Below are 21,962 nucleotides of genomic sequence, written 5' to 3' on the forward strand. Positions count from 1 at the left end.
TATATGCAATAACTCTCCTCCTATATACAATTTCACAGCAGCAGCAGAAATGTTTAGAGGTACCATCTTCCTGCATAATATGTCCCCTTCTCCTCTTAGGCTGGCAGGGGAAACCTCCACAGGATCTGGATGTTCAAGAACGTCGGAAATTCTCTGATGCACACCCCCCGCACGCTGCACGCTCTTCAAGGCTACCGTCCTGGTGGATGTTCTGTTCCACGATGGGACCTGCATCCCCTCAGCAGATGTGGGATTGAAGTGGCAGCACCTGTGCCAGGGGACGTGAACGGACAGGGAACAGGCCATGCCCGGAAGACAATGTCTAATTACCCGGGGGCCTCAGGAAGCAATTTTCTCTGCTTGGAGAAATTGGTTTTTGTGCCTCCAGCCCATGTACACAGCTGAATGACATGTAGGTCAAGGAGCTATAATTATATGGAAATGGATTTATGTTTGGGAACTTCTAAAGACCCACCTCTGCACACAGGGAGGTGGCAGAGAGAGAGAGATTAGCTACCATTCTGCCCAAGCTGGGTTCAGCAGGTGAAGGACAGTTTGCTTCTTTGTGATTTTCAGGGGGCCTGTATCTTTTATGGTTTGGGGACACCTGCCTGAACATCACAGAAGAAAAGAAACCAGTACTGCCCTGACTAGTGCTGTGATGATGAGCATGGGCATGGGATCCAGATCTGACTCCTACTTGCTGTGTGACCCTGGGCAAGTTACTTAACGTCTCTGTGCCTTCATGTGCGCATCTTGAAATGGAGACAATTGTGAGGACTAAATTAGTTAATGCATTGAAAATGCCTAGAAAAGTTAGGACTTGCATAGTAGACATCACTGGAATTATGACCTCAGCCCCCCTGTCCATCTCATTTCACTCACCACTCTTTCCTTCCCTGTTTCCCAGTTTAGAGGAACCGTGGCACCTGCAGCACCCCAAACAAGCCCATTGCCTCCAGCTTTGAGCTTTGCCTATGGAGTTCTCCCTTCCTGTAATGCTCCTCATCCATTTCATTAGGATGACCCTTGTCCTTGACCCTCAAGGAGCCAGCTGGTCTAGTCCACCCCTCCCCCCATTGATGCCCCTATGGTCTCCCTATGACAAAATAATCTGCCTCTGCCTCTCTTTCTTTTCCTAGCAGAAATACCATTTCCAAGAGATGATAGGGAAAATGTCAGTAAAAAATGCAAGTGTTTTTTTCCCTTTTAGAAATAAGAGAAAATGTAAGTAATAATAGCAGTAGTAGTAGTAATAGTGATGATGATGATGACAGTGAATGATTCTATACATTTTTCTGTCATGAAGGAAGTGGTCTTAAAAAAAAATATTACTATATTTCTCCAGGTTTCCACACTGTTTACATTTTCTCTTTTTTTTTGGTTGGCCACATCACATGGCTTGTGGGATCTTAGTTCTCTGACCAGGGATTGAACCCAGGTCTTTGGCAGTGAAAGTGCAGAGTTTTAACCACTGGACTGCCAGGGAATGCCTGGAAGTGGTCTTAATAATAAAAAGGATAACTTCTACTTAGCAATCTTAGGATAAATGTTTTACACTCAATTTTCATTGCTGCTTCCCTCACTTTATAGATTGGTATTATCAGATCCATCCTATAGAGGAGGGTATTTGGACTGGATTTAGAGTTGCCCAAGTTTACACAGCTAGTAAGTCACAAAGCCAGGATTTGAACTCAGGTCTGTCCAACTGTAACTGCTACACTTTTTAAGAAGTCAGAGGGCCTTGGGACCATTGTTCTACTGACACCAAATTAGCTGCAGGACAGATTCTGTATTCACTAGTCTGCTGGTCTGCCACTGACAGGAGCACCATCCCGGGGTGCTCCCGACTCCAAGGTACTGGACCTTCCTTGCTGCCCCAGGGTAAAAGGTCTTTGCCTACCTGCCCAGGGTTTCCCAGAATGCAGAGGGCCCTCCTTGGTTGGACAGAGAAGGGATGGGCTCCTTTCTTGGCAGAGGGAACCACAAGTACAAAATCAAGCAAGTGTGAAACCATGCTGTGTTTGCAGAACTGTAAAATGACAGGCTTGGCTAGCATATGGACCGTGGGGAAATGAGGTTTGAGAATTCAAGACTGCAGAGTGATAACCTCAGTGCAATTGCTTTGCAAACTCCCAAGGTTGTTGTGGGGACTGAAGGAGACAATGCATGGGAAGGGGCTTTGCAACTCAAAGAGCGCGAGGCAAATGTTAATTATCACGAGATATTTCAGAGGAGCCTCACTGGTATCAGGAATGAGAGAGCAGAAAATTAAAATGCCTGTTAATTTCTCTTGAATCCACATTTTCAAAAGCATTCATAGATGAAAAATTCCCATTTCCTTGTTCTCATCTTTTTTTTTTTTTTTTCAGGTGAGTAGATTGTAATAGATTTTGGAAGCTAATAAAAATATCAGTTGATTTCCTAGTGATAGGTTTTGAGACTTGAAATAATTTTTGTTGCTCACCCGTAAGACCACATCCAGCTAATTCTTTATGCAAATACTTCCTTGATGAACCCTATCTCTTCTCTTTCCTCAGGCAGCCTGATACTGGGGGCTCTGGGGTAGGGGACAGGTGTGTGCCTGCCTCGTTTTGTGTCTCTAGCACAGTTTCTGACAGATAGTAGACACTTGATAAATATTTGTTTAGTGCAGCATCCACGTCTAGACGGCATCATATTATACCTGAGTTACTGCAGGACTTCTCAACTCCACCCTGGCTCTTGCCCTTCTGTTCCTGAAGCCATTTGTCTACATTTGCTCAAAACCTCAATCCATTTTCCTCAGTCTAATTAAATAGGTAAAACTAACTTAACTAATGTTACATACTAATACTACTACTCATAGAATCCAAATCTATGGTTTCAACAAAATGCTAAGGTAGGAAACTAAACGAAGAGGTGAAACTATTCAAGAAAGCATAACTGTTGTTATTCTTATTTGCAGATGATACAATAGTATGCTTAGAGAACTCAAGAAAGTAGTCAAAACATTATTGGGACCAGCAAGCAGCTGAGACCTCAAGAGGACCAAAGTCAAAGGTAATAACAATAGTTGATTAGAAAATGGAACAGAAAGAAGATTCTATCCACAGCATTCTAAGCTCCCAAAGGTGGGGAGAATGGTCTCCTTTCCAACTCTGGTTTGTACTTTGTCTCCTGGGTTCCCAAGCAGCCCTGCTTGTGCCTGAAATCTCCCTAAGTCTCTCACAAAACTGATGGAAAGTACCATGGAAATCTCCATCTCTTGCTGCAGCTGATAGATGGGCACACAGGCTCTGGCTCCTGGTGTCTGGGTCAGAGGTCCGTCTTTGCAATAGAAGTAACTGCGTGACCTCGAGCCACTTAATCACTTACCTTGTGCCTCAGTTTCCTTATATGTAAAATGAGGGGTAATAACAGCACCTACTTGATTAGGATTAAATTAGTTAACTCATAGAAAGTGCTGGAAACACTGTCCAACAGGTAGCAGGCACTCAAAGTTCATTATGATTCTACCATCAAGGTTTCAGCGGTCCTGCTTTCCAAGCTGCAGCTGTGGATTCTGCCACAGGGGGATGGTGGAGGAAGAAGTGTGCTGAGGGTTTGGGACTTTCACATCATCCTGAGTTTTTCTTTAGTACAGCAAATTATTACATTATTGGGTAATCGATTGAACCATACAGAATGGACTTTTTAAAAGGTAAGAAGTGGCCAAATATTGACAATTTCATAGATACAACCTAATCATTTTCAATTTACTTGTTTTGTGTCCTGGACAGTGTAGTGTATGTCTTGAAAGCATGGGAAAAGTTCATTCTCCTTTCTTATCCCCAGTCCTTGGCAGTGGTTCTGATGCTGAAGGAGACGCTCAGTGTGTGTGTGATGAAGAAACAGACTTGTGATCAGAACACACGTAGCATGTCAGATCCCAGAGGGGAAGAGGGGATTTTCCAGGTAGTGGTAAATATCTGCCCTGACAGCCCCACCCCATCTCCAGCACTGCCATCCCCCATCCCAGGACTGCAGTTGATACCTTCCTCTGTGTCCCATGGTGTACCACACCCCACAGATGTATACCACACAGATGTACCTGCTTTTTCATCTCTTCAGCTAGACTGTGCTCTCCCCAAGGACAGGAGCCCAGATCTATTTGCAGCACCAGTAGGGAGCACTCTGTTTTCAAATGAATGGATACTGGACAGTCCTAGCAAGATTCAGAGGGGTGGCTCCATTTTGGGTAGGGGTCATTCCTGTCTTTCATAGCTTTTGTGCATTTTGTGGAACATGGAGCCTGGGTTTGAGATTCAAGGATGTAGTTTAATTTTTTTCAAGCCTGCCTATTGGGAGTAACTTGGGAAAGCTGTTTGACTCCTCCTAACCTCAGTTTCATAATGGATGAGCAAGCCCTCTGTAAATTTTAATTCACTTTGTATATTGGCCAACACTATATTAACATTAATGGCTATTACTGATGATTTTTTTTAAGGATTAGGAACAGAGCCTGGCACATAATAGGTGGTCAATAAACATTCACCACATGAATTGGATTTGGAATTCTGAGCACTTGACTGAAGTGAGTTTGCTTCTGGCTGATAAAGGACACCTTGGAAGTCTCTGGAAGATGGCAGAGTTTTTCAGGGAGTCATTTCATCACAGTATGCTTCTTAAAAAAAAAGCAACTCAATTTCCATTTTGTAGGTTAGGTGTGGGGTGGATAGGGAATTCACCTTCCTGTCCTTGCTTAAAAATAATTTCAAGTAATTAAAGCATCTGCTTGGGGAAAGGGCAATAGGGACACCAGGAAGTGTCCTCAATCAGAAAGGAAGACGTAGTCCCTCAAAATGCCTGCAAAGACCAGGCTGAGAGGGTGAACCAAGGCAGAGGTCTGTAGACACAGCATTTGTCCTCTCTCATACTCTGAATACCAATGTCCACAGAAGGCCCTGTGGCAGCTCAGGCACAAGCAGGGGTGCACAGGATTGTCACAGCTCAGATCTGCTGCTCAGTGGCTGAATTCTCTTGGGTGGCTCACTGTATTTCTCAGAGCCTCAGTTTCCCCACCTGCCACAGAAGTTCCAACCTCATAGCCATTGCTATGAGGATTAAATGATGCATTGTGGAGCAAACTGTTTGATCTGGTGTTTGTCTCAGAGTAAGGGCTCAGTAATGGTAGCGGTGGTGATAACGATATTATGGTCAAGATGTATTTTCAGTCTCTTCAAGATTATTAAGGAAGTTATACTCATGGAATTGAGATGGCAGTCATCTGTTTATTCATCCATCCATCCATCCATCCATCCATCCATCCATCCATCTATCCATCCACCCACCCAATACTTACCAAAGCCATTGGCATGTGCCAAAACCAGAGGGCACTGGAATCAAAGAGTGGACTCAGACTCTGTGCCTACTATCAAGGGCACATTGCCTAACTCAGTATCTTTTTGCTGCTTCCAGGAAGAGGTAAGTTTGGGTTCCTACATGAATTTCAATGCCTCACCCTCACTTCTGTTAAAGAATGTGTCACATTATATTATGATTATTGATTTGCCTTTTTACCTAACTAGAGTGAGTGCTTTAAGGGACAATTTCACTGTATCTTTTTCTTTCCCTCCATCATTATCCCCTATAACCTTCGGCACAAATTAGGGCCTCATGGAATGGAGCCTGATACTTTATGCAGCCTAAGAGCCCAAGTGGGGATCAGATAGGAAATCCTTGTCAGCGTTATTTATTAAGCACCTGTTACACCCTTGATCACTGCAGATGGTGACTGCAGCCATGAAATTAAAAGACGCTTACTCCTTGGAAGAAAAGTTATGACCAACCTAGATAGTATATTCAAAAGCAGAGACATTACTTTGCCGACTAAGGTCCGTCTAGTCGAGGCTATGGTTTTTCCTGTGGTCATGTATAGACGTGAGAGTTGGACTGTGAAGAAGGCTGAGAGCCGAAGAGTTGATGCTTTTGAACTGTGGTGTTGGAGAAGACTCTTGAGAGTCCCTTGGACTGCAAGGAGATCCAACCAGTCCATTCTGAAGGAGATCAACCCTGGGATTTCTTTGGAAGGAATGATGCTCAAGCTGAAACTCCAGTACTTTGGCCACCTCATGCGAAGAGTTGACTCATTAGAAAAGACTCTGATGCTGGGAGGGATTGGGGGCAGGAAGAGAAGGGGACGACCGAGGATGAGATGGCTGGATGGCATCACGGACTCGATGGACGTGAGTCTGAGTGAACTCCGGGAGTTGGTGATGGACAGGGAGGCCTGGCGTGCTGCGATTCATGGGGTCGCAAAGAGTTGGACACGACTGAGCGACTGAACTGAACTGAACTGAACACCTTTGATGTACATGATGTCATATATTCTCAGCAAGGTGGGTGCTCTTAACCTTATGTAATAGATCTGGAAATAGAGGCTCAGAGAGAGAAGTTAACTACATACATCCAGAAAGTCCAGTGGGCCTCAAATACAGGTCTTAGCAACTTTTCTTGCAATAAAGCATTTAGAATGGTTGGAAGGTGGCTATGCAGTCATAAGTGTGAGGGCGTAAATGGACATGGAGGTGTGTCTGTAGTGTATACAAAGTTACATTTGAGGAAAGGCATTAACACAGAAAATTCAAAATCCTAGAGGGGCCAGGCAGAGGACCTAAGTGAGAGACACAGACCAGGTAGAAGAAAAAAATCTTTGTCTTGGGCATGAGTAAGGGAAGAGGTGGGGCTGCGGTGAACTGCACAGCACCAGCTCCCTGCAAAGGTGGTCACGGCTTCCTGGTTTTGGCCGCTTGATAACAGTCTGGGAGAGTTCAGTTTGGCCAGACTTTAAAATTTCTTAAGAGTCACGAGAAATGTGAATCTCTCTGAAAGTTAATAGGGAAGGTGCTACTTTTTAAAAAAAACCTTGAATAGGCTTCTCTCATATTCTGAAAGGTCTGAGTTTCCAGTCAGCTGCCGGAAGCTGTGACCCCCGGTCTAGACCTCTTCCGGAAGTGAAACAAGGGGCTTGAGGAGGGTGTTAACCAGCAAGCATCTGACCAGCGTTTAGTGCTGGCAGTGATTAAGAAAAAAAAGGTCATCTCATTTCTCAGACTCCGCCTCTTCTGGCCAGAAGGTCTCCTCTGAGAAGACCCAAAAGCCCTTTCTTCCGTCTTCCACACACCTCTCCGTCCGTGGTCACGTTGTCTTCAGCCTCTCCACCACAGTCTTGGGGACATTACTCCCTTCCTCCTGCTGGACCCTAGGCCTCAGAGCTGAGTGCAGCCATGATGATGATGTCCTGCTGCCACGCCGGCCACAACTCGAACGCGTTCCTTTGTCAAGTGACAGAGCTGAAGGTGACTTACTGTTCTCGCCCAGGCACTCGCCTCCTCTCTGATCAGAACTCTCCGCAACTGACAGCTGGGTCATCAGCGGGACTTACCCAGGGCCACGACCCTGATCAGGGATCTTCCAGCGCAGGGTCCCACACCGCCCCGGAGCAGGCACATGTCCGAAGACATCCTCAGTTGGCTCACTTCTCTTGGCTGCCTGTTTTACTTGGAGACGGAGGAGATGGTGGATGGGGCAGGAGTGGGATGTGGGGTGGGCTGTAAACCTGACCTTTGACCCACACTCCCACCTCATGCCCTGCCCTGTGCCAGCTCCCGGAGGCCCTTCACACCCCGTTCCACGGCAGCCACCTCCTCAGCCTCTCCCTTCCCACCACCTTCCCTCCATTCTTTTCACAGCAGCCAGACAGTTCTTTGAAAAACTCAAATTAGGTCATGTCACCTGCCTAGTGTCTCTTGCAACACTTAGAGTAAAACCCAAGCGCCTCATCGACCCCAAAGGCCCACACCGTCCAGCCTGCGACTCCCTGGTTCCCACCTCTCGGCATAACATTCAAGCCCCCCAGCCCTGCCTTCCAGCTCGAGCAGCGCATCCCCTCCCCCGCTTTCACACTCTGCCTGCGCCTTCCTTTCCGGGGCAGCCATGCCCCTCCTTCTTGTCATTCCAGCCTCTGCTCAGATATCGTTCTCCGGGGAGCCCTGTCCTGCACCCCTCTCTCTGCCACGTCTTACCCTCTCAGACTGCATCAGCATCTAACGTGGCTTTGTGGCTGCACTGTTATCTTGTCACTGCTGTCTGCCTCCTGGAGGGCCTGCTGCCTCCCTTAATGCCCACAGGGGTGCCTGGCACCTGACAGGGGCTCCACAGACACATGCGCAGTGGGAGACCAAGGCTTGAAGATGGGGAAAGACCTCACAACTGGCAAGATGGCACTTAATTCCTAAACCATTGTTCTGTGATGCCTCTGACCATGAGCAGTGGAGTTCTGGAAGGATCCTGGGTGTGGAGGGCGGACATGTGCTCTGTGAAGGTCAAGAGTTTGTGAGGCCTGTGATTCCTTTAAGGCACATCCATCCCCTCCTTGGAGAAGAAGGCAATGGCAACTCACTCCAGTACTCTTGCCTGGAAAATCCCATGGACAGAGGAGCCATGGACTGTAGGCTGCAGTCCATGGGGTTGCGAAGAGTCAGAGATGACTAATCGACTTCACTTTCACTTTTCACTTTCATGCATTGGAGAAGGAAATGGCAACCCACTCGAGTATTCTGGCCTGGAGAATCCCAGGGACAGAGGAGCCTGGTGGGCTGCCCTCTGTGGGGTCAAACAGAGTCAGAAACGACTGAAGTGATTTAGCATCAGCAGCAGCACCCCCTCCTCACAGCAGTGGCCCCTGCAATCACCGCTCTGTGTTACCACCTTCCAAGGATGCTGCTGGTTTTTCTCAAGAGGCAGATGATGGCCCTTGTCAGCAGGTTCTGTGGAGCTGAACTGTGGGGTGAGGCCAGGAATGCTAAACGCAAGGGTTGCAGCCAGAAGAGAATCACAGGCCATTCTTTCCCTTTGACTATGGAATATGTGTCTGTGGGGGGGTGGGGTGGGGGGTGGGGGGGTGGATATATGTATGCATGTCTGTATGTGTGTGTCTGTGTCTGTTTGTGAGTGTGTGTGTGTGTGTGTGTGTGTGTGTGTGGAGAGGCCCTCAGTTGAAGAGATATGGCTGATAGCTTGCTCTGCACTTAGCTGAAAATGGTAAGAAATGTCTGTGGCAAAAAGCAGCTCCCTGAGCTCTAGCAAGAGCAAACAATGGGGAAGGATAGAAGTTGCTGGTGGACACATCAGTCCTCACACTGCAGAGTGTGTTGTCCCAGCTCAGGATCGGTGTGCATGGTTTTAATGAAGCTCTGGCTTTCTGTTCCCTTCTGCTTGCACCTCACACTATGCGCTCGCCTTGCCTCAGCCACCTTACTCCCAGACTTGAGTGCCTTTTCTGTTCAGCTGTGCGGGCACCAGGTCGCCTCCTGAAGGGTGGCTGCACAGCCGGCTCCCGTTGTCCTCATCCTTCCATCCTTTCTTTCCTCGGCCTCGGGTTTCAGCTGTTCCCCTTGAGGCTCCCTATATGTGCAGGTCACCACGTGCCCTTCTCTGCTTCAAGATCTTTTCACAGATGACTGTTTACATTTATTAGGGTTTCTGGTCATGCTGGTTTTCCCCATCTCTGTATGTACGTGTGTGTGTGTGTGTTTATGGTTGTGTGCACAGGCACACAAAGGCAAGGCAGGGATCCCTTTTGGTTTACTGCATGCCAGTATAGTGCCTGGCACTTGGCACTGCCAGTTACATGGACAGGTGGATGGACGGAGGGATGGGTGGATTAGTGAATCAATGAGTGCAGATGCTCTCTGAATGGAACTGTGCTGTCTGGTTTCTCATCTCATCCTTCTTTGTCATGGGGCAAAGTGAATATATATCTTTGGGATAGAAGCCTACTTTCCCCTAAATGTAGTTCAGCTGGTCATGCCTTTCCTCAAGAGAAGTCCCAGTCATTCTGCTTTCACTTGGTAGGAAGGCCAAGCTCCTAAGTCATCCATACAGAGAGGTTCCTTCCCTTTGAATTCCACTGGGACTCAGGGTAGCCACCTCCTCCCCACCTGGCAATTCTACTTGCCTTACGTTTTCTTTGGTGGAGGTGGAGCTAGCTGACAGGGTTATTCCCCTTGCTGTGGTCAAACCTTACTTAATTTGGAATCTGGAAGGTTTGGGGTCAAGGTCACCCCTAATTAGCTATGAAACTTTGGGTAACTTGCCCTGTGTGGGTCTCAGTTTCTTCATCAAGAGCATTCTATTAGATCAGTGTTCCCCAGATTTTAGTAACTGACCCATTAATGTTGTGATTTTTGCCTTATTCTGTGTCCTGTGTACTATTATTTATTTGACATCTTGTTTTAAAGTGATATGCATTTCTTCTTGAATTTATACTTTATACAGTACTACTCTCCAATATAAATGTAATGTGAACCACATATGCACTCTCATTGCTTCTAGAAGCCACATTAGAAAAAAATAAGAAGAAACAGGTGACATTAATTTTAACAATATATTTTATTTAACCTTGTTCATCCGAAATGTAATCAATGGAAATTATCCAGATATTTAACTCTTTTTTCATACTAAATGTCCAAAGTCTGTTGTATTTTTTTATACTTCACATACTGCACATCTCTCTATGGATGCTAAATTTTCACTGAAAATCCTTGATCTGTTTAGATGTCATGAAATGTACAGTTGAAAGGATAGACTTACATACTCATGTTGTTCCAAATAAACAGTTATTTTCTAATAACTGAGTCGAGTATCAGATTTTAATTGTAAATTAATTGAAATGAAATGAAATAAAAAACTCAGTTCTGTAAGTTGTACTAGTTAAATGTCAAGTGCTCAATAGCCACATGTGGCTGGCGGTGACTATACTGGATAGCATGGACATGTGACAATCGTACATGTCACAAACAAACCCACCTCCCTGTTGTAAACAGAAGGTAGCCTTAAAAATAAATACAATGACAATACAAGAGTGACATTAAATTCTCGCTAGATACTGCTTCCTGCCGAGGTGCTGAGCTCTAGGTCTGCTCTGTGTCTGCTAGAAAGGGAGATTTTTAGCACATGTGAAAAGGTGTTAAAGACACACTGGCACCTAGCTGAGACTCTCCCTTTGATGGAATTAGAAGGATTAAGAAAACTGAAAAGGGATTTTGATGCTGCAGCCTTGTACCACCTAAAATAATCCTACATAAAACAACAACAGGACCAGCAGCCCCCCCGCCCCCCCCCCAACCCACACCTCTCCTCCGCATCTAGACGATCACTCTTAGCTCTAAAAGTAGACTTTTGCTCCTTTACTCTTATCACTTTGTTTCCTTGTCAGAGACCACTCGCATGTGACCTTGTAAGAAGTGAACTAAGCAAGACTTGGAAAAACTAAAGTTCTGGTTCAGACTCGGTCATTCCCAGCACTGTGATTTTGGGTGAGGTCTCAGTTTCCTCATTTTGGGAAATGGGAGTGTTTAGATTCACCAAAACCCAGCAACCATGGAGTGGCAGGCTCTGGGCCCTGGCTAGTCTCAAATTATCTCATTTTGTCCATACCATCAACCCTGTGAGAAAGGCACTGTTTCACTCTCTCTGCAGAGAGGAATGTGGAGGCTCAGAGAGCTTTGAGCAATCTGCTAGAGCCCCACCAATAGAAGCCACGAATTTAGAACCTGAATCCATGTCTGGGGACCACTGAGCGATCATTGTCAGATGCGCAGGGCAATTCCCTTCCCCCTAAATGGTAGGCTTTCAAGACACTGTCAGCATAAGTTTGTGGATTTCTTGGAACTTTTCCTTCCAGTTTATGCCAAGTCCCTGGTTTTCTGAGTTGCTATGCTTTTCTGATTTACCCACACTTTCTTTTGGTCTCCTTCTCTATTATTTCTTGCTCCTCCCTTCAGCTTGTTTTTATTCTCAATTCACTGCGACCTGCTTGATGTTTCTCGGTCCTTCTTGAAGTTCTGCCCACTTTGGAGTTTGTGAATTGGCAGCCTGGTGGGCTGCATCAAGCCTGCAGACATGTTTGATTTGGCTCAGGTGGTGCTGGCTCACATAGTGATTTAAAAAAATTTTTGAATTTCAGTGCCAACATTGAACATTGGGCATTTCATGTAAATATCTGGATTTCTAGAGTTTTTAGAACAGTTTACAACACTGGACAATTGGCTGGAAAACTGAGTGGTGGTAGCACTTTCTAGCTCCCCTACGTCCTCCTCCTCCCTACTGTCTATCACCCCACCTCTCAGCCCAGCCTGAGTGTCAACTGTCAGCTGTCATTGCACATGCACTGCCATTTTCTTATAATAAAGCTGGACAGCAGTGCCAAATACTGCTCTGTCATTCTCTACTTGTGTGACCTTGGGTAAGTGTCTCAATGTTCTCATCTGAAAATGGGCATAATCATTGTCCAGACCTCAAAGGGTTGTCGTGAGAATTAAATAAGCTAGACTGGTTCCAAATCGGGAAAGGAGTACATCAAGGCTGTATATTGTCACCCTGCTTATTTAACTTATGTGCAGAGTACATCACGAGAAATGCTGGGCTGGATGAAGTACAGGCTGGAATCAAGATTGCTGGGAGAGATATCAATAACCTCAGATATGCAGCTGACACCACCCTTATGGCAGAAAGCGAAGAAGGACTGAAGAGCCTCTTGATGAATGTGAAAGAGGAGAGCGAAAAAGTTGAGTTAAGACTCAACATTCAGAAAACTAAGATCATGGCATCTGGTCCCATCACTTCATGGGAAATAGATGGGGAAACAATGGAAACAGTGACAGAATTTATTTTGGGGGCTCCAAAATCACTGCAGATGGTGACTGCAGCCAGGAAATTAAAAGACCCTTGCTCCTTGGAAGAAAAGTTATGACCAATCTAGACAGCTTATTAGAAAGCAGAGACATTACTTTGCCAACAAAGGTCTGTCTGGTCAAAGCTTTGGTTTTTCCAGTGGTCATATATGGATGTGGGAGTTGGACTATAAAGAATTGATGCTTTTGAACTGTGGTGTTGGAGAAGACTCTTGAGAGTCCCTTGGACAGCAAGGAGATCCAACCAGTCCATCCTAAAGGAAATCAGTCTTGAGTGTTCATTGGAAAGACTGATGCTGAAGCTGAAGCTCCAATACTTTGGCCACCTGATGTGAAGAACTGAGTCATTTGAAAAGACCCTGATGTTGGGAAAGATTGAAGGTGGGAGGAGAAGGGGACGACAGAGGATGAGATGGTTGGATGGCATCACTGACTCAATGGGCATGAGTTTGAGTAAGCTCTGGGAGCTGGTGATGGACAGGGAAGCTGGGCATGCTGCAGTCCATGGGGTTGCAAAGAGTCGGACACGACTGAGCGACTGAACTGAACTGAATGTATGTAAAGTACTTTGAAGAATCTCCAGCACAAAGTAAGTGCTACATAAGTGTTAGCAACCATTAAGAGGAAAGGGCAGTGTTTTTGGTATATATGTCTCTATCATTGAGAAAAAAGGAAATAGACTGAAAGAGTCACATGTTTTCAGCAAAACAGCAGGGAAGCATAATTCTTTGGATAAGTGAAACAGTTCTTAAAACTGGCCTATTTTGTTTATTCACATTGTTGGCCTGCCCCATGCAGGTATCTGAATTCAAGACACCTGCACTGCCCCACCCCTAGCACTGCAGAGCTGCATCTCCTGTAAACATCATCCACATATTTCAGATCCACATAGAGGCTGGGTGGCAGGATCTGTGTTCACCTCTCTTCCCTCTTCTGTTCACCATCCTAGCTGCAGCACGTAGTGTGAACCTGCTGGTGGTGATTGTCATTCTCCACTAATTTTAGCTGAAGACCATTTCATGACCTGGACTGATATTATTTCTGGAGGCTTCACAGAGTCACAGGCAACTCTCTTAGGGGTACAAATTCCCTAGGCTTATGATGGCACTGATTGCTTAATCCATTGGATCATTCTCTCCTAGTTTGCTACGACATGGAGCTTCATGTCTGGTGGGTACACTTGGAGCGGAATTGTGCATTTATGGAAAAGTCCTATGTACAAAGCAGTCTGTGGCTTAGGGGATTTACAATGCTTGAACACACTGACATGTTAGGCAATAAAAACAATGTGAGCTACTATTTATTGAGCTTCTACAGTGTGTGAGGGACCATGTGAAGCCTTTGCATGTTTTACTTCAAATTGCCACAAAACAATGCAGGGAATAGAAGGTTAATAACATTTATTGAACTCTTAGTCAGAGACAAGGATTACAAAGCTACTGTTCTGGACTCCAGCCCAAGGCCAGCCCAGACAGCCTCCAGCATAGCTACCTCATTGGTCTGTGCTTAAATCCCATCAATGGGCCATATCTCCAACTGAGCAACGCAAGCAGAGTTCAGCTCTCCTAGGCCTTTAACAGACTCATTAAGAATGACTTCTCCAAGGTCACACTGGGTTACTACCAGAACCAGGCCTGGAATTCAGGACTCCTCATGCAATGCTCTTTCTCCCACTATTATAACAAGGATCCTAAGGCCAAATGAGAATTAAGAGGGGCCAGACAGGTTACAGAGAATTAGGTGCACCACATAGGGACTGTCTCGAACTGGGGTGCATACCATTAAATAGATTGTACAAATATACAGTGGAATCCTACATCACTTCATTAAAGAAGGAAAAAGTATTATATATACTGTTTTGGGTTATTGATATATGAAGTGAGAAAACAGCAAGATATAAGATGATGTGTATTATGTGCTCAAAAGAATTTAAAAAAAAGGAGACTTGAAATCCCCTATTCATATTTGCTTGTATATATACACTAAAAACCCCTATTCATATTTGCTTGTATGTATGCACCGAAACAAATTGGAAACTAGACACTTTTTTTAAATTAAAAAAAGCAGACACATCACTTTGCTGACAAAAGTCCATATAGTTAAAGCTATGGTTTTTCCAGCAGTCATGTACAGATGTAAGAGTTGGACCATAAAGTAGGCTGAGCACTGCAGAACTGACGCTTTTGAATCATGGTGCTGGAGAAGACTCTTGAGAGTTCCTTGGACAGCAAGATCAAACCAGTCACTCCTAATGGAAATCAATCCTGAATATTCATTGGAAGGACTGAGGCTGAAGCTGAAGCTCCAATACTTTGGCCACCTGATGTGAAGAGCCGACTCATTGAAAAAGACCCTGAGGCTGGAAAAGATTGAAGGCAAGAGGAAAAGGGAGTGACAGAGGATGGGATGGTTGGATGGCATCATAGACTCAGTGGACATGAGTTTGAGCAAGCTCCGGGAGATAGCAAAACACAGGGAGGCCTGGTATGCTGCAGTTCATGGGGTCACAGAGTCAGGACTTAGTGACTGAAAACAACAACAAAGACACAGACACAGTGATGACTCATGTGTGGCGGTGATGATGGGATGGTTTTGGGTATTGATGAGCAGGGGAAAGGGAACGGGAGGGAGACTCTGCAACGTGTGCCTTTTCTATACTATTAGGTTTTCAAGTACTATGAATGTCATTACCTGTTAATGTGCATGTACACACACACACACACACACACAGAGTTGCACAGGAAAGGCAAAGCAGCCTATTGCTCAGCTCTAGCCGACTGCTACTGTTTTGGGAACAAGAGCCTAATGTTTTCAGTTGTTTTTTCAAGGGAAGCTGGAAATATGTTTTTTTAATCCCTTTTTTTTTTTTTTTACAATAGCGAGTTGAAGTTAAGTGGGTGTTTTTTTCTCAGTTTTATTTGTTTATTTATTTTTGGCTGTACTAGGTCGTCATTGCCGTGACAGCGCTTTCCCCAGCTGCGGTGAGCCGGGGCTACTCTCGAGTTGCCGTGCTTGGGCTTCTCATTGTGGTGGCTTCTCTGGTTGCAGAGCACAGCTCTAGGCATGCGGGCTCCAGTGGTCGCAGCATGCGCTCAGAAGCTGCGGCTCTTGCTTTCTAGAGCACAGGTTCAATAGTTGTTGTGCACAGGCTTAGTTGTTCTGTGGGATGTGGGATTTTCCTGGACTAGGGATTGAACCTGTGATTCCTGCATTGGTCTGTGGATTCTTTACCACTGAGCCACCAGGGAAGCCCCTAATTCCAATTATTAATTTCAAATTTTCCATTGCTAATATGTAGAAATACAATAGGGTTTTTGCATATTAACAGTGTGCAAGTGTGTTAATTCATTAATTTTGTCCTTAGGAGCTTCTATTGTGGAGTCTTTGTAATTTTCTATGAAGGCAATTATATCATCTAAGAATAGAAACAATTTAATTTCTTCCTCCATGTACACCTTTTTCTCCCTTTTTCTTGCCTTATTGCACTGGCTAAAATGTCCAGTATTATGCTGAATAGGAGTGATGAGAACATCCTTGCCTTGTTCTAGATCTTAGGGGGAAAGCGTTCCATCTTTCATCATTAAATGTGATGTTAGCTATAGGTAATAGATGTTCTTCATCAGATTAAAGAAGTTCTCTCTCTGTTCCTAGTTCGAAAAGTTTTTTTTATCAAATGGATGGATACTGACTTTTGTCAAATATTTCCTGCGTCTATTAAAATGATAATATAGAATTTCTTTTTTAGTTTGCCAGTATGGTGAATCACATTGTTAATATGGTGAATGATTTTCAAATATTGAACTATTTTATAACTATATATAACTATATTATATTCCTGGGATAAATCCAGTTTGGTGTTGTGGATTATGTTGGTTCACATGTTCATTTGGGTTTTCCATAAGGTGTTATGGAAAAACCTGAACAAACTTTTTGACCAACTCAATATTATCCTTCTCATATATTGCTGGATTAGAGTTGCTAATGTTTTGTTAAGGATTTTTAAGTCTATGTTCACAAGGACTATTGGTTGCTAGTTTTCCTATAATGTCTTTGTCTTGTTTTGATATTAGGGTAAAGCTGATGTCATAAAACAAGTCAGGAATTTTCCCTTGATTTCCCTAATTTTTAAATGATGAAAAAATGACTTACAGAGTGCTGGCTGTGTGTCAGACATTGAGTTAAGTGCTTATTTAATACTTACAAGAACCCTATGACTCCATTATTGTCATCATCCTCACATTACAAATGGGGAAACTGAGGCACAGAGGAGTTAAAGTCACTTGCCTAAAGTCAAACTCCAGAAGTCCAGCTTCAGACTGGGTACTCTTAATCTGTTTACTACACTTTCTCCAAAGATGTTTACAGGCAAAAGAGAACACGTCTAGAGGGCTCAGATCAGTTTGCTGCTACTAAGTCGCTTCAGTCGTGTCTGACTCTGTGCGACCCCATAGACGGCAGCCTGCTAGGCTCCCCCGTCCTTGGGATTCTCCAGGCAAGAACACTGGCATGGGTTGCCATTTCCTTCTCCAATGCATGAAAGTGAAAAGTGAAAGTGAAGTCACTCAGTTGTGTCTGACTCTTAGTGACCCCATGGACTGCAGCCTACCAGGCTCCTCCATCCATGGGATTTTCCAGGCAAGAGTACTGGAGTGGGGTGCCATTGCCTTCTCCGACAACAGTAACTAGCACATGTCAAAGCATTTACTACCTGATAGGCTACAGCCTCATCATCTCCTTTCATCCTGCACCAACCCCCAGAGGCAGACAGGCAACTGGGCAAAGGCTCCCGTCTGCTGTGTGGCTTCATCTCCCTCACTTTGTCTCCCTTAACATTCATTGTGCCTTTTAGAAGGAAAAGTTTTAAAAATATCTCTTTCAAATCTCAGTATAATTTTGCATTACTCCTTCCTTATCAGGCAGGCTCACCGGTCCTCTCTCCTGCTCTCTTTCCTCAAGCATTTCAGGCTCATCTTTTCCTCCTGCACTGCCTTCTGCTGTGCACTGCTTTGTCCCAGCTGGCCCAATCAGGGTCCCCAACTCGATTTTGTTGGCTTATTGTATGTGTTTTGAAAAGTTGGAAACATCTTGCTTATTTTAAAAGGAGGAGGAAAGAGACGGAGTTTTAGGAACAGCTGGGACACCAGTTTTGTTCACTGAGCACCCAGCAAGAAGGACTGAAGTTAGTGAAATAACTTCTCAACAGTAATGAAGGTACTGGATGCAATGGAAGGACAGGTATTTGCATGCTGGTTGGACTGCTCAACTATAAACGAGATGCTCCACTTCTCAGAATCTCAGTTTGCTCCTCTGTAAAACATGTTCGGGATATGTACACATCATGGGGGGATTCAGTGCAACAATATAAGCATTTTATACAGGAAAAAAATCCAGTGCAGAGAAGGCATTGAGTGACAGTGCTTTCCACAGTCTGGGCACTGTGGTAAGCCATTTTAACATAGGTTATCTTAACATAAAGTGCCTGTGTGCTCCACCCATTTTATGGGTGGGGAAAGCTGTGGTGCAGAAAGTAAGAATTCTCAAGTGGCAGAGCTTTGCTTATAACTCCACGTTAGAAATCCCTGTATCCTCCACCAGACCAGTTAAATTAGACTGTCTGGGGCAATTCCTAGAGGCAGGGGATTGGACCATATGGCCTTTACCAAGCTCTTCCTCTCAATCTAGAGGCTGAAGTGGCTAAGAAACAGCCTTGCTTTCCCCTAGCTACTGCCTCCCCTGTTGCCAACACACAGCCACTCCCTAACCCTCTACCACCACAGTGAGAATTTGAAATTGGGGTGAGTCCACTGCCAGGAAAAGTGATTCAATTAAAATCTCAGTTTTCAACAATATTACCAAGCTCTTCGGTCTGTTACTTCACACCCAGCATAGCTGAGCTTCGGAGGTAGGGTAGTGAGAGTTTGCTAATTGTTGGGGGCTGGGGGCAGGGCGGGAAATACCGAAATGAGCTATGCCTGCCGGAGGAGCCACGGAGCCCAGTGCTCTTTTCCGCATGCCTCCAAGTCCTTCCTCCAGCTCAGGCAGGGCTAAGCAGCCCCTGTCCGTCCTACAACTGAATCAGCTTCATGATAACAACTGCAGCAGCACACACAGCAGCAATCAGTGTGTGGTGTGTTGGGCACTGAGCTGAGCGCTTGACTTGCACCCTCATCTCCATCAACATCTTTACTTCTCACCACAATTTCAAGGGTAGCTACTCTCATAATGCCCATTTCACATAAGGGGAAACTGAGGCACGGAGACATTAAAAAGTTCATAGATTAACAGCCAACTCTGCTTCATTCTACAGTCTGCACTCTTAGTCACTAGGACATACTTTTTGTCCTTACGGTTTTAAGACAATGACTTAAGGATATCACCCTTGAACCACCTTGCAAGCCATTAACCAAGCTGTTACCAGCCCATGATCTTTCCGCAAGCCTGGCCTCTCCAGTGGTTCTCCTCCAGGATGTTTGGTCCCTCTGCGTCCATCTCTGAGCTCCCTGATCTCAGAGACTGTGTCTTAGGGGTCTCTGAGTCACCTCCTCAGCTCTTGGCACAACAGTAGGTGGTCATAACTCTGAATGTATGAACACATCAATGTCCTCCAAGTTCTGATCAAAATTCCTCACTCTTTTGAATCTCCAAGCCCTGGGCTCAGCCTTGAAGAGTCTGTGCCTGGCATAAGACAGGTGCCAATGCTAGGGGCAGGAAGATCCTAGCAGGCATGGGAGTTAATCTGTAAATGTGCAGTACCTTGACCCCCACCCTGAGGGAGTTGAAGATATGAGCTTTCCCTCATTCTCCCCATCCTCATTTTCCTGCTCTGGACCCTGAGAGCTTTTCCTTGTCTCTATGGTTCTGTGCCTCAAGGGGTTTTCAGAAGAAAAGCCTGAGAGCATGGTAACTTCAGTATAAAGAGAGGATAGAGGGGTGACCGATGGGAGTCAGATATACTCTGGTATGAGGGCTAAAAGGAAAGGGGGCTCTGTCATTTCTGTGGTTCATCAAATAAGTAACCTTCTCAAAAACACTCCTCAAAGGACAGTTCTGGAGAGGTTCAGGAGGGCCAGGGGGTGGGGGCGGGGAGGTGGGAGCTGGGCCTAAATCGATCCCAGCTTGGGGTAATTACAGGACACGTGCCCACCACCCCAGCAGTGCGAATCAGGCTAGCTCTCTGCCAGGGTAGCCAGAGCAATTAGTTAGTAATAAAAGCCTCATCACTCATTGGCAGAGAGGCTCAGTCTTAGCAAACTTATGCTTTCTCCTACCTTCCAAATTTGGGAGAGGGGCGATTTATTTAAATAGGGCAGAGGCTGTGGCTATCAAGTTGAATGTTTTGGAAAGGAAATCTCAGCCAGGCTCTTCAGAAATCCAGCTCTCAAGTTCCCAGGATCCTGAAGGCAGCAGGGTAGATGATGCTATGATTCTAGGCTTTAGGTAGGACTGGGTTTTTTTTTTTTCCTATTTCTTTCTGTCCCTCTCTCCCATCTGCCCGCAAGTGATCTTCAGGAATATTTCTGCCACAGAGATTCAGGGACTGTCGCAGGGACTATGTGGAAGAAGTGTCCATCTCCAGCTGGAGCCCCCCAAACTCTTCCTTGCCTCAGGTGCCCTGGCAAGCACCAACTCCCCACTTCCCCGCAACGGCAATGCCCCCTGCCGCCCCCTCACTCCAAGCTCTCTTCAGGAATTCAGTACAAGTCTCAGCTACACTTCGGACAGCAGGCTCAGCTGTGGAACCAGACAGACATCTGCAGCAGCAGTGAGCTGCCCAGGGTCGGTGGACTGGAGGCAAAACCAAGAGGTGAGGCAGGTCCTCAAGGAGACTGTGACCCCCTGCAGTGGCGGCCTCGGTAGCCCGCATGTCCCTCCGCACCCTTGCCCTGTCCAGGGCACGGTCCTGGAGCCACCCTGACTCTTCCTAGCCTCGCCTTCCTCAGGGTGGCCGAGGGGGGCTCATCCCTTGCTCAATCCCAGCACCCCCCGGAACAAGAGAGTGCCCAGGATCAGGGTTTTCAGCGTCCCCTGGGGTCAAGCGGCGCGGGGCAGAGGTGCCCCTAGTCTGGGTGGACGTGGGGGGCGACGGGAGAGGGGTGGCCCCCGTGACACCATCTGTCCGGACTTGCAGTCGAGTCACACACGCGCACACACACACACAGCCCTCGCTGGAGCCGCTCACGGACGCCTGACCGAGCCCTTCAGTCGCGCACACAAATACACACCGAGGAGCTCAAACCTCGCTCGCTCACACCGACCCCACACACATCCTGGCCCATCGCCCAGCGCGCACACTCTTGAGACGCACACACACACACACACACACACACACACACGCACCGTCCCTGCCAGGCCACCGCAACTTCCTCTCACCCCCCAGAGTCTGGAAATGTCCGCAGTTGCCCGGAAAGGCGTAAACTTTTTGCAGAGGGGGCGCCAGGGATCTCACCGAGAAGGTGGCCAGGCCCGGGGGCCCTGAGCAGGGTTCGCCCCGCACTCTCTGGGCTCCCGGCTTCCCTCCCTCTCCCCCACGCCCCTCACCTGGTAAACCGAGGCACAGCAAGAGGCTGTAGTAGACCACGGGCACGAAGCCCAAGCCGCAGGCCGAGCCGGGGGACCAGGACTGCGAGCTGTTGGCTACGAGGTGGGCGTGCGTGTGCTCCATGAGCGCGCCCCTCGCTCCCCGCGGCTCGGCGCCCGGCCTGCCAGCCCCGCTCCGGACGCCGGCTCGGTGGTGGCGACCGCCTAGGCAGCAGCCGGAGCAGCAGCGCCTCTCTTCCCGCAGGACTTGCTTCTACCCTTGGCCGCGGTCCCCTCCGCACCTGCCCGCCTGGAATCCCGGCTCAGCCCTCCCGCAGGGCGCTGGGCGCTGGGCGCTGGGCGCTGGGACTCGGGAGGGGCTCCCGGAGCCCATTTGTGCGCCTCCCACCTCGGGCTCGCTCGGCTCCCGCCTCGGAGCCGGGGGGCTGGGACGCCGGTCCCCGCAGCCAATCAGCAACTGCCTGGACCCGGTGGAAGGAAGGGGTGGCGGGGTGGGGTGAGATGCTCTGGAGGAGGGGGTCCCAGCTGCCCCTCTCTGCTCCAGATTCTGGAGGAGACATGAACTTAGACCTGAGAACCCCAAAGGAAGACTGGGTGGAAACAGGCTACCTTCATCTCCAACCCTCCGTCCCCCGCCCTGAGTGGGAGGGGCGTGGTGTGGGTGGGACCTGCTTCTCCAGCAAAGGTTCTGTATTGGGGCGGCGTGTC

General features: G+C 46.8%; 1 protein-coding gene across 1 annotated transcript in view; it reads right to left on the reverse strand.

The window, feature by feature from the left end:
* The window catches only part of GPR139 (G protein-coupled receptor 139), a 43,420-nt gene extending 21,914 nt beyond the window's left edge, over positions 1-21,506 (reverse strand). The window contains exon 1 of the mRNA XM_069569413.1: positions 21,255-21,506. Coding sequence (XP_069425514.1) covers positions 21,255-21,378 — 124 coding nt within the window. The 5' untranslated portion in view covers positions 21,379-21,506. The remainder of the gene's footprint in view (positions 1-21,254) is intronic.
* Positions 21,507-21,962: the final 456 nt, after the last annotated feature.

Source organism: Ovis canadensis, chromosome 24 (assembly GCF_042477335.2).
Source record: "Ovis canadensis isolate MfBH-ARS-UI-01 breed Bighorn chromosome 24, ARS-UI_OviCan_v2, whole genome shotgun sequence".
Classification (NCBI taxonomy): domain Eukaryota; kingdom Metazoa; phylum Chordata; class Mammalia; order Artiodactyla; family Bovidae; genus Ovis; species Ovis canadensis.